Source organism: Rhinatrema bivittatum, chromosome 5 (assembly GCF_901001135.1).
Source record: "Rhinatrema bivittatum chromosome 5, aRhiBiv1.1, whole genome shotgun sequence".
In the NCBI taxonomy this organism is placed as follows: Eukaryota; Metazoa; Chordata; class Amphibia; order Gymnophiona; family Rhinatrematidae; genus Rhinatrema; species Rhinatrema bivittatum.
In genome coordinates, this window is record NC_042619.1 from 343,952,695 (window position 1) to 343,965,037 (window position 12,343).

Here is a 12,343-nt window from a genome sequence, read left to right on the forward strand (position 1 = left end):
TCTATTCAAATCAAAGACAAAAATGAAAAACTATCATTTTGCCACATAGTAACAGAAGTAATTTACACAATGCTATAATGTGCAGTATTAAACAAGTAAAAATCATAGTTCCCATTCCCTTAACATGCTAAGGCCTGGATAAGGTATGCTAGGCTGCATGTATGTTAGCAAGTAGTTCCCACAAGTTTTAAATCTGGCCCTAATGATTACTAAGTCAGATTGCCTCTTGTGGGATGCAGAGTAAATCTTCCCAGGCTGGAGACAGACACTCACTGTCTGGCCTCTCTTCATATACTTTCAGCTTTAACACTTCCTTACCTCAGGTCGGTGTACTCATAATACCTTCACCAGAGAGGAACAAGAGCTCCGGCTCCTAGAGACGGGTGGGGCTCACATTTATTCCCATCCCATCAGGGTGCAGCTCACATGGCGCTCTCCCCCACTGTGGGAAGGTTGACCAGGTTAAATGCCCGGTCCTCCACAGGTTGAGAGGAAATAGGGTCACTTCTTCACATACCCATGGGGACAAGTGTGCTCACTGATCCTGGACCCCATCCAGGGAAGTGGTTTCACTACACAATAGACTCTTCCAGTCCTCCTGACAGGTGAACTCTTGGGTGGGGCTAGAGGGTTGTGCTCTCCCCTCACTAGGGTTACCCCAACCCTAACCCCCACCCCATAACCATTACCCACTGTGCCCTTTGCCTATTGTCTTTACACAGCTCCAGGTTCCAATTCTTCTCTGCAAAGATTCTTCAGACTGTCTTAGGGTGATCCAGCGATGGCTTTTCCTCTAGTTGTTGCACAACTCACCCTCCACCAGGCACGCACTCTCTCTCAAATGCTGCCATGGCTACTCCTCACTCCTCTGCATTGTCTCCAACAGTAGCGCCTCCCTCTGGCCATTCTGAATTAATTGTGTTTGGGCCCAATACAGTGCCTCTCTCTGTCATTGTCCAGGCTCTTCGCAGCGCTTCCCTCTGGCCAGTCCACGCAGCTTCCAAGCAGCCACTCTGCACTGACCCCTTCTGGGTAGTCAGTGATGCCTTTATCCTCAGGCCAAGCTGTAAAGCTCCACCCTCACATCATGTTCCATCTGCTGATTCATTTTCTTTTCATAAGCTAGGCTTCTCGTCTGCCACATATTGCAGTGGTGTGTTCCCTGGTTCCACACCAGCTTTTCCTGTCACATCACCCACAAGCTTTTCTCTGTTTTGATCATTGCTGCTTTTATAATCCTCTGCATCTGTGTTCACTTGCATTACACCTAGCTCTAACTATATTCTTTATAGTGCATAAGAGTAGTGCTGTTCCATTGCATTTTTTTCAAAGCAACTGCACTGACAATCTGATTTCTAACAGTTTTGCACTTGCCTCTATCCTTCTGAGGCTTTGACATAGCACTAGAAATGCTTGCTCATTCAAGCTTGCCTCTGGAGGGTCACACCCTGTTCCAACACAGCGTTCTAGCAACTCTTCTTTTCAGGGACCATACCCTGTCCAAATAGTCTCTCCGCACAACTGTTTCTCTTTTTGTTTTGTGAAAGCTTAAAAAAAGCCTGCTTTTCCAGCACTGACAGTATTTAATTACTTAATTCCCCTGACTCACAACAAGCAGAGAATCTCCTTACTTGTATTAAAATTATCAACTCCCAACAAGCCCCCAAAGACCACAAAAATGTTTTTCTTTTTCTGTGTACTCTTTTTTTGAGCCACACTGCTTTACTTCTTCGGTGCTCTGTGCCCAAGTAACAGCACTACTTTGCCTCCAAACTGTTTATCATGCACACCACACAACAAAATTATTCTATTCCCTTTTAGAGACTTGGGTCTTCTCTGTGCCTGGCATAGAGAAAACTCCATGACCTGATACCATATGTGGGATACCAAGTAAATCTCCCCAAACTGGAGACACAAGCACTGACTCCAGCCTTTCTTTATACATTTTCAGATTTAACACTTCCAGCTTACACACAATAGTAGACTGCCTTATCTTAGGTCAGTATACTCACAATACCTTCACCAGAGAGGGACAGGAGCTCCTGGAGATGCAGGGGCCTCCTGATTCCAGTTAGGATCACATACTCATTCCCCTCCCATAAGGGTCTCACCCACATGCCTCTCTCCCACTGGGGGAATTAAGAAAGACCAGACTAGATGCCTGGTCCTGCACAGGTTAAGGTGGGGAAATGGGGCAATTTCTTCACACCTGTATTACCTGTATAGAAAATGGGGCAATTTCTTCACACCTGTATTACCTGTATAGAAAAACTAAACCATCAGTGTAAGAATCCGTGTGTGTGCATGGTGCAGAATAACTATTTTGTAAAATAACAAGCTTTTACAATTAGGGCTCAGAGGAGAATCGCACATATATCTATAGGTATATACATATACAATTTACATAAATAGATTAGAGGTTACTCTTAGACAGCATCATTAATATATCTCAGAAAATAAGGACCATAAACCAGGAGGCTCAGACAGATGAAGTATGCTGGAGTTTAAAGCTTAAGCAATAGTTAGCAAAAAAAACCAACCCAAAAACCCACAGTTATGCTTTTTAAGGTTTATTTATCTCTATTTTTGAAAAGTGATCTCTCTGGTAATGAGTTCTATCAAAATCCAATCGCTGTTCATCTTTGATGCATGCCAAAAGCTTTAAATTTTAAAGCCAAGCTCAGAAAAGTGGAAAATACTGACTTCCAAGGAAAGGAAGTATGACTAATTGCTTGAACTCAAACACAAATCAGATGTATTGAAATGCTGGTTTAAGTAAGTCAGAAATGGTATAAATATACAACAGAACTGAAAATATTTCCTGTAAATAAACTATAATCCAATTAAGAAATTCAGATATTAAACATAAAAGACATGAGAGCTCATTATCAATTATATAATTAATGTGGTGACCTAAAGCTCTAATCATTTAGTATCTGTTTCTATCTTGCTGCATTGTGCTCCATTAACATTGGTCTCATTATGAACCTAAATATTTATGTGAAAAACTATTTACATTTTTAGGTTATAGATAAACACATATGCTGCATGGCTAGAATGCTCACTATTAATCCTTGACTTGACGAAACCACTCTTCAGCTGTCTGTACTGAGATACTACTTACCTACTCATTTCCTTTCCTTTAGGACAGTCAGATAAATCCAGAACAAGTGGGTTATACACTTCTACCAGCAGATGGAGACAGAGCAAGCTGACATCACAGTATGTATACCCCTGCAGTGACCTCAGCCCACTAGTATTCTCTTCAAAAGCAAATGTGGACAAACTAGCAAAAAACTTGATTAAAAATGTGATTAAAAACAGATAACCATGTCAATAGCCAATAGGCAACATTGAGCTCAGATAAGAAAGTAATAACACTTACCAGTAAGCCCAGTAAAACATCAGCACAAAGGAGGATCATTCGGCAGCCGAAAGAGGGAAGATGGCTTCATCTGACTGTCCTAAAGAAAAGGAAATTATCAGGTAAGTAGTAATTTCTCATTTCTTAGCATCCAGTCAGATGAATTCAGAACAAGTGGGATATACCTAAGCTACTCTTGAATATGGCGCGAGGCTGCCCGTGGATCTGTCAAAAAACTGCACGTGCAAAGGCTGCGCCCTCCCAGGCCTGCACATCCAGATAAATCCTGGAAAAGGTGTGTAAGGAGGACCACGTCATAATTCAGCAAATGTCGATAGGAGCCAATAATTTAGCTTCTGCCCATAACACTGCCTGAGCCCGAGTGGCAAGGCCCTAACCTGACTAAGCAATGGCTTCCCAGCATCCACCTATACAGCCGTGACTACTTGCTTAATCCAGAAAGCTATTATGGTCCATGAGGCTGGCTCTCCCTGTCTAGTCCCACTGTGAAGGACAAATTGGCGATCCGACTTCCACAAGGGCTCAGTAACCTCTAGATACCTGACAATATGTCACGACATTCAAGGGTCGTAACAGATGATACATCTCTGCATCTCTCTCTGTCTGGAGATGGACTGTTTCAAGCAAAACTCGGTGACCACAAAGGAGGCCAAAGATGTTTCTTTCCTTTCAGAAAACAGACCACATCAGGATGAGCCAACAAGGATCCACCATTTACCTGACCCCTGAAACAGGCGAGAGCTGCAACTTGTACTTTTAAGGAATTAAGAGAGAAGCCTTTATTCAAGCTATCCTGCAAAAATTCCAAAATGAGCGGAATCTTCACCAAAGAAGGGAGACACCCTCAATTCTCATACCAGGCCTCAAACACTTTCCAAACCTGCACATAGGCCAAGGAAGTGGAGAACTATCTAGCTCTTAGCAAGGTAGAAATCATTGCTGCAGAGTATCCACGTTTCAGTAAGTGAGCCCTCTCATGAACCAAACTGTAAGACAAAACAGAGTCGCATCTTCGTGAAGAACAGGCCCCTGCTACAACATATCCTTGTGTGCTGGAAGTCAAAGAGGCAAATCCACCAGGAGTCTCCGCAGATCTGCATACAATGGGCACCTCGGTCAATCTGGAGTGACCAATAGCACCACCCCTCTGTGGCATGCGATCCTTTGAATCAGTCTGCCCAACAAAGACCATGGAGAAAAGGCATACAGCAACATCTTCTGTCCAGTCCTGCACTAGGGCATCGATCCCCAATGACTTTGGATCTCTTCTGCAGCTGAAGAATCCTGGAACTTTTGAATTGTGCAGAGTCGGCAACAGGTCTAGTAATGGGAGACCCCAGAGATCCTGAATCAGCTGAAACTTGTATGACAATGCCCACTCTCCTGGGTCTAGATTCTCCCTGCTGAGAAAGTCTGTTCTTACGTCTTTGCCTACAATGTGTGGGCCTGAGATCATCTGGAGATGTCCCTCTGCCCATTCCATAAGTGGATTTATTTCCTGCAACACTTGTTGGTACTTTTCTGCCAATTGGTGTAGGCCACAGTCACTACACTGTCCGACGTTACTTGAACTGATCAATCCTGCAGCTTGTCTCCGAGCTGTAAACATACCAGCTGGCTTCCAGCCGATTGATGTTCCAGAGAGACTCCTCTGCACTCCAGCACCTCTTGCGCTGTCAGTTCCTGAAAGTGAGCTCCCCGTCCCAGGAGACTCGTATCCGTTGTCAGAACTAGCCAGTCCAGCGGAGGTAGGGAAACTCCCCTCTATAGATGATCCACCCGCAGCCACCACTGCAGTTGAGATGAGACCTCAATCGGAAGGAAGAGCCGAACCAAATAGTCCTGAGACTGTGGAGAGGACGCAAATGCACCCCCACCCACGGTACCATTTCCAGATTCACCATTAAGCCACAAGCACCTGCAGGTAAGACCACACAGTCAGACACAGAATGTGTTCAACAACAGATGGAGTTGAGCTAGCAACATCTGAATTCGAGCTTCCAGCAGGAAAACCTTGCCCTGCTTTGTGTCAAATCGAACCCCCAGGTAATTCCAACAACTGAGTAGGCTGAAGACTACTTTTGGCTAGGTTCACCATCCAGCCGACCTCCTGCAACAGTGAAATCGCCTTGCAAGTCTCCAGGTGGCTCTCTTCCAGCAGCCTGGTGCGAATTAACCAGTCGTCCAAATACAGATGTACCAGGATTCCATCCTCTCCTAACTCTGCCATAACCATCACCATTACTTTGGAAAAGGTTCTGGGAGCGGTGGCCAAACCAAAGGGCAGAGCCTAAAACCGAAAGTAGAGTCCCAGAATGGCAAACTGCAGGAAGCAAAGTTCTAGTTGCTGCACAAGGTCTTCATTCAAAAATGCTTCATTTCCAGATGATGGTTGATGCCTTTGAGGTCCAGGATGGGAAGAAAAGAGCCCTCTCCTTTGGCACAACAAAATAAATGGAATATCGCCCCATATTTTCTTGAGATGGGGGCACAAGGACCACAGCCTTCAGACTGAGGAGCCTTGTCGATGTACTCTCCATTGCCCGCTTCTTCTGTGGGGAGTGGCAGGAAGACTCTATGAATGCGTCCCAAGGAACACTGCGAAACTCCATTGCATATCCTTCTTGTATCACCTCCAGGACCTACTGATCCAATGTGATTTCAACCCACCTCCGATAAAAGAAAGACCCTTCCCCTTCCGGGGAAGGGTCATCAAAACTTCATTGGGAGGTCTGGGGTGACAGGATGAAAGGACTGAGACCTACCAAAATGTTGAGTCCTCAAAGGATGCTGCTGTGTAAGGGCAAAAATGCTTGTATCCCCTAGCATGACCTGTCACGCTGGGTAAACTGCACCAGCTTCTTATCCTCCGGAAAACGAGGAACTGGAGGTTTGCCCCACTTACTGGCCAGTTTCTCCAACTCCCTGCCAAAGAAAAGTGAGCTGTGAAAGGGAAACTTTGTTGCATTGGTTGGCCAATTTTTCAACCTTGATGCCTGGCCACCACTACTGAAACCATCCCTCTAGCTGAAGTGTGGACCAAATCACAGCCTACATCTGTCAAAAAGGCAGCAGGTTCCATAACTGCCCTGGAATTTACCCCAGAGTCATAGACCTCCTGGGAGGGAAGCAAACAAAAGCAAGCTACCAAACAAAAAGAAGCTTCAAATGCTTGGTTAAGTATAGTCTCAATCTTTTTATCATGAGCATCCTTCAAAGCCACACCTCCTTCCACAGGAATAGTGGTCCACTTGGAGACTGCAAACATAAGTGCTCTCTTACCACTGGATCCAGAGGGTACAGGCCTTCCAAAATCCGACCCACTTTGAAATGAGCCTCTGGGGTGCTCCACTCAAGATCAATCAATTCTTGAATGGCCTCCATCATAGCGAAAAAACAAGGAAACCAAAATGGGATTTCTCTTTGGCTCAGACACTAAATCTACCCCAGGGATCTGGCAGTTCATCTTTATGAAAGAACCGCAACATAGTTTTACTATCCTCAAGAGAGGCAGGATCGGTATCATCTGTGCCATCTGGATCCTCCCATCCAGAGGTTCTACTGCCACTATAGGGGTGCTCCGGCACTTGATCGAAGGTCCAGGCAAGGTTCCTACCTGTGCCTCTCCTGAGGATCATTGGACAGGGCCAAGGACTGCGCCCGAAGAAAGGATTGCAACCCTTGGAAAAATTCCATCCATGAATAAGTAGAAGAATCCAAACCAGGAGATGCTTGAGGAGTACTTACTGAGCTACCTTCCCCCTGCTAAGGAACCAGTTAGGAGAGAACTAAATAAAGGCATTCCCCCGAGTCATCTTTACCCAGACCCACAAGCGGGGAAATCAGAGGAAGACAATTCCCCCTGAGCCTCCAAAACAGTGCTGGCACAAATCAGCGGGCACAAATCAGCGGGCACTTCAGGCTGAGATTCCCAAATATGACAAGCAGTGCAAAGAGAAAGATGCTCCGCCTTCTGAGTTACAGGCGCCATTATAGTCAACAATGCATTGAGTGGTGGTCAGAGTCATGTGTCTAGCTGTTTTGTTTTTAATATTACGCGCTCAACTAGGCATGAAAAAATTGTATGTCCAATAAGTAAGCACGCATACCTAGGTGGCCAAAAAGTTAAGCGCAAAAAATCCCTAAACACACAATATCACTTGAGTGCAGGGAAAAAGCGCTTAACGTGGGCATACAGACTACAAGGCCAGATCATGCACCCAAAAATGGAGCGCACCACTGGACGCACAGCTAGATGCACATGCCCGACTGACAATCCTGTAGAGGGCAGTAAGCATGCGAAAAGCCATTGCGGCCTACCACACGGCACGCAGGAAAAAGCCTCGAAGGAGGATGCACAACCCACCAGGCTGCCCATGACTCTCGACCTTCCACGGAGTGGGACAAATTTCGGACCAGTGCACCGAGACTGGGGGAGGAGAAAGCCCTTCCTAAGTCCAGAGATTGATTGATTTATATATATATATATATATATATATATATATATAATTTTTTTTAAAGAAACTTTCCAGAGCTCAGCCCTACCCGGCTGAGTACAGAGACTGTCTCCAGCTGCCGGGGGAGAGGGCTTGTGCTGTCACCGCTGCGCTCGGCTTCCTGCACCCGCTGCTTTCAGCTGCACAATCAGCTAAGTCCACGCTGACTGATATCAGCCAATGGACCAAGGAACTCATCTGAGGGACCATGGAAGTCACCTCAGGAATTCTCAATTGTGGGAGGGTCCAAGTGGTATCGCCGCAGGAGACTGGGGAAAATTTGTTTCCTGAATTCTCCTTTTCTTTATAATGGAGCAATCCCCAATGGGGAGATGCACACCCACCATCCGCTGGAGACGGAGAATACTAGCAGACTGAGGTCACTTAGGGAAGAAGGGAAAGTGACTGCCATGTATCAAGGAGGGAGGAACAGAATACCCAGATATGGACATAACACAAAAGTTATTTAGGAAGATAGACAGAGGTCTCACAAGCCTTCTTCCCTTTGAAAAGCAGGCTATTTTGCTTTTTCTAAAATTTAAATTTAGTGACTTCATTTTCTGTAGGTGTCTGTAAGAATCATAAAAGAAAATAAAATATAAATGAAGAGCAGTTGAAAGAGGATCAGTTTTCAGGGAAGATAATTTTCAAAACTTTTTATGTGGGTAAAGACCTGAAAAGGGGTCCATGTTCCCTGAAAGATTGGGAACCCTTGCTTTAATTGATAGAAGGTTGAAAACTCACTTTCTGAAATCAGCTAATAGCTTCAGCATATCTTCATTTGACAGCTTGTTGCTGTCTTGTTTGTAGATAGCAGAAAATCTTGCACTTTTGTCCAGGGTCCCCAAGGTATCCTTAAACAAAGTCCTGCAAATAGAAATCCAACACCACCAATTACTAGGATACAGGGTTTTCACATTTAGGCTCGATATAAGACATAAGAAAATAAAGATCAGAAAAGGTAAATCAGTGCCCGTTCTGATTAATGTAATCTAACACCCAGCTCCTATTACAGAAATATATTTAAAAAAAGGAGGAAAGTAGCTTAGAACAATAAGAGGCAAATAATTTGCATTAATTATGTCGGGTACCTATAGAATTTGCATTATACGTATCCTGGCAATTTTTATCTAAGATTAAAGCGGTATGTGGAGAATGCCTAAGGATTATACCCTGCCTCAAAAACATGAAACCACAAAAGTGAGGCTGATCTCTTACCTTGCAGCCCAAGCAAAGGGCATTCGGTACTGTCCAAGCCTGTGGCACGCCTGCTTAGCATTTTTCAACACCTTTTGTGCAACCTGCCATACATCAAAAAGAAAAACAAGTGTATGGAGCATATTAGGCAAATTGTTTTGCAGAATTCAGTAAGAAAAAAACAATGGTCTGGGAAGCAGCAAGGACTACTGAAGGATAGTTTTACTGAAAGTAAGAAAGAAGACCGATTTAGGTTTCTGGAATCAGGGCCGGAAAGCATTGAAAAGGATGAAATATGGTAGAGAGAGCTTAAATGGAGAAATGCAAGACAAACACACAATTCTTTAAAAACTCTGAGCTTCAGAATTATCCTCAATACATTTTTTTTTAAACTTGATAAGGCAATTTCAGCTATGAACTAGTATTCCAATTTCTGTAGTCATTAAATTCTTGCATATTTCAAATAAGATACAAAGTAAAATCGATAAAAAAAAAAAAAGATTGCTATTTTACCAGTCAACATGCTTAGAGTGTGCAGGCCTGAGAAAGCCTGCAATATAAACAAGCCTGCATCAAAAACAAACATGGAAAGGTACTATAAAAAAAATCCATAAATATTTAACCTTCATGAATATTTAACTAGCAAACAAAGTAAGATATCACCAGGGAGGACTTATAAAACATGAAAGGCCTCTTTTCTAAAACAGTCCAACAATGATGCAGAATGACAGGAAGCCTTTTGAAAAGTAAAGCTCAGCTCCTTAGGGCATAAGAACACCTGTTTTCAGGAACTGCCAACAATACCACATGCTAAATTCAATTTTCCCCTACTAAGAAAGCAAGTTTGCTTACCGGTAAACAGGGTTCTCCATAGATAGCAGGAAGAATTAGTCATAACACAGGGCCGACATCTCACAGCTCAGAAAAAAAAAGGACTACTAAGCATGTGAGGAAGCTCCCACGTACGCTCAAGAGAGGAAGGGGTTTCCAGAGCTTAACTTCAGCAAGGTCTTCGATGCTCCAGGGAAATGAACAGGGAACAAGTGATGCTAATTCATCCTGTTGTCTACAAAGAACCCTGTTTACAAATAAGCAAAATTAGCCAGAATGCATGAGGAGGCCTGAACTGAGGGTTGCACTGGCGAGAAAAATTCTTAGACAACTCAGATCTCACCAGTGGGGAGTGGACAACTAGGTGAATAGGCTGCACTAAACTGTTTGTCCACAGTTATTGTCATTTTGAGACATGTTGTCCAGACAATAGTGGAGCATAAAGAAGTGAATTGACACCCAAGTAGCAGCTATGGATATCTTCCATGGAAGTGGCCCTGAGATGAGCCACTGAAGTTGGTATGGTTCTCACTTGATGAGCTTTGACAGTCTATAATCTGTAAGACAGCCAGCATGAAACAGTAAGCTATATGGTTCACCAGACAATTAAAATTCTTTCATCAACTGTCCTTCCCAATCTATTGGGATCAAAGGATATGAACAATTGAGAAGCTTGACGGAGATTTTCTCAAGTAATGTATGCTCGGGCTCTCTTGCAGTCCAAGAAGTGAAGAGCCCTTTCTCCCCTGTGGGCATGTGGTCTCAGAAATAAAGCAGACAACATAATAAATAGCTCATTCTTCATGCACAAGTAATGGCAACAAGAAAATACTTTACAACTGAGGTTCTTCAATTCCACAAACTCCACAGGCTCGAAGGGAGGTTTCATGAGTTGAATGAATACACAGAGGTCCCAAGGAACTGGAGGTTTACTGATCAGTGATTTACATCATCACAGATCTTTTTCATTATAACTGAAAGCATGGAGGGAGATCAGAAGCTCTCACCTGCTGGTGATACGTGGCAATGGCACAGAGATGAATCTTAACTGAAAAGATGCTGAGAATCAGATACTGGTCCATTAATGTCACAGGAGAAATGATCCAGCTAGTTGCTTCAACACTATATTGAAAACTTATTCCATCTGAAACTGTAGGATCTTCTGGTCTAAGGCTATACAGGCTACACTGAGCATGCCATTCTCCTATGTGATAAGAGACAGAGACATCATTGACAGATGGACGAGATATGGACACTAGACCTTCTAAGACCAAGTCAAGTCTATGAGAATTAACCTTGCTTTGTCCTGAAAAGCCTGAACACTCTTGGCAACGAGAGAATTCAGTGGGTATGCATATAGTAGATTGGTGCTTTAGCTCAGCACAAAAGCATCAGGATTGGATCTGCAGATTCTTGGATGAATGCACCAGAACTTTGACCTGTTGTCCTCCAATGTGAACAGGTTAATCACAGGCATTTCCCTACTGAACAAGTCATCCATGACCTCTTGGATCCAAGGACCACTCATGTGGCTGCAGCATTCTTCTGAGGCAGTTCGCTAAAGTATTTTGGATTCCTGGCAGGTAGGTTGTTTGGAAATGGGCGTTGTGGTGTTTGGCCTGTGACCAGATTTAGCAGGCCTACTGGAAGAGGGCTTATGAGCCCGTGCCTCCCTGTCTATTAAAAGCACAGCTACCTACCTATCCATTTGTATCAAGATTCTCTTGCCCAAAAGAAGGTGAGAAAAAGCCCTTAAAGCACAGCAGATAATATGCAGCTCTAGAAGGTTGATTTGTAGATTACTCTCCCCTAAATACTGTGATACTTGGGGCCCATATCACTCTGGTGTGCATTCCCCTCCCCTTGGTGGGAAAGTCAGTGGACAATGTCGCTTGATGTAATGGGACACAAAATGAGAGACCTTTCCTTTAGAAGCTCCAACTTCATCTACTACTGAAAGGATGCTCTCATCTCAGGAGTCAGAAATGTGATGGGATAACTGTTGATAGAGCTTACACCACTGGCTTCGGAGAGCCCACCGAAGGCCCCTACGTGCATATGAGTGAGAAGTATCACGTGTACCAATCCAAGCGCTAAGTGTGGATCCCTGGAAGACCTTTTTCCAAACACATCCAACATTGTAGGTCCTTCCAAGGAGACGTGTTAAAATGACCAAGAGAGCGCACTTTACACTTCACCAATTCCACTGCTACCGAGTGCAACAATGGCTTAACAACCCAACCCTGAGGAAGCCTGCACCTTATACTTTAGGTCAAGCTCCCATGCCACTGGAAGCCATGATATCAGCGTCTGTTACATCCTCATCTGTCAGTACTTGAGGAGTCTATACAATGGAATGGATGCAAAGGCTGCTGGAGGTTGAAGAAATTAAAAAAGCCCAAAGATCCGCTCTCAGGTCTTTCCTGACCATAAT

At 44.0% G+C, this 12,343-nt stretch overlaps 1 protein-coding gene across 6 annotated transcripts in view; it reads right to left on the bottom strand.

Annotated features, from left to right (window-relative positions):
- The window catches only part of DOCK9 (dedicator of cytokinesis 9), a 491,864-nt gene that overhangs the window by 191,335 nt on the left and 288,186 nt on the right, over nucleotides 1–12,343 (bottom strand). For all 6 annotated transcript variants that reach the window (XM_029604490.1, XM_029604488.1, XM_029604486.1 and 3 more), the window contains exons 14-15: nucleotides 9,100–9,182; nucleotides 8,626–8,748 (exon numbers count right to left, since the gene is read on the bottom strand). In XM_029604490.1, the coding sequence (XP_029460350.1) occupies nucleotides 8,626–8,748; nucleotides 9,100–9,182 (206 nt within the window). The remainder of the gene's footprint in view (nucleotides 1–8,625; nucleotides 8,749–9,099; nucleotides 9,183–12,343) is intronic.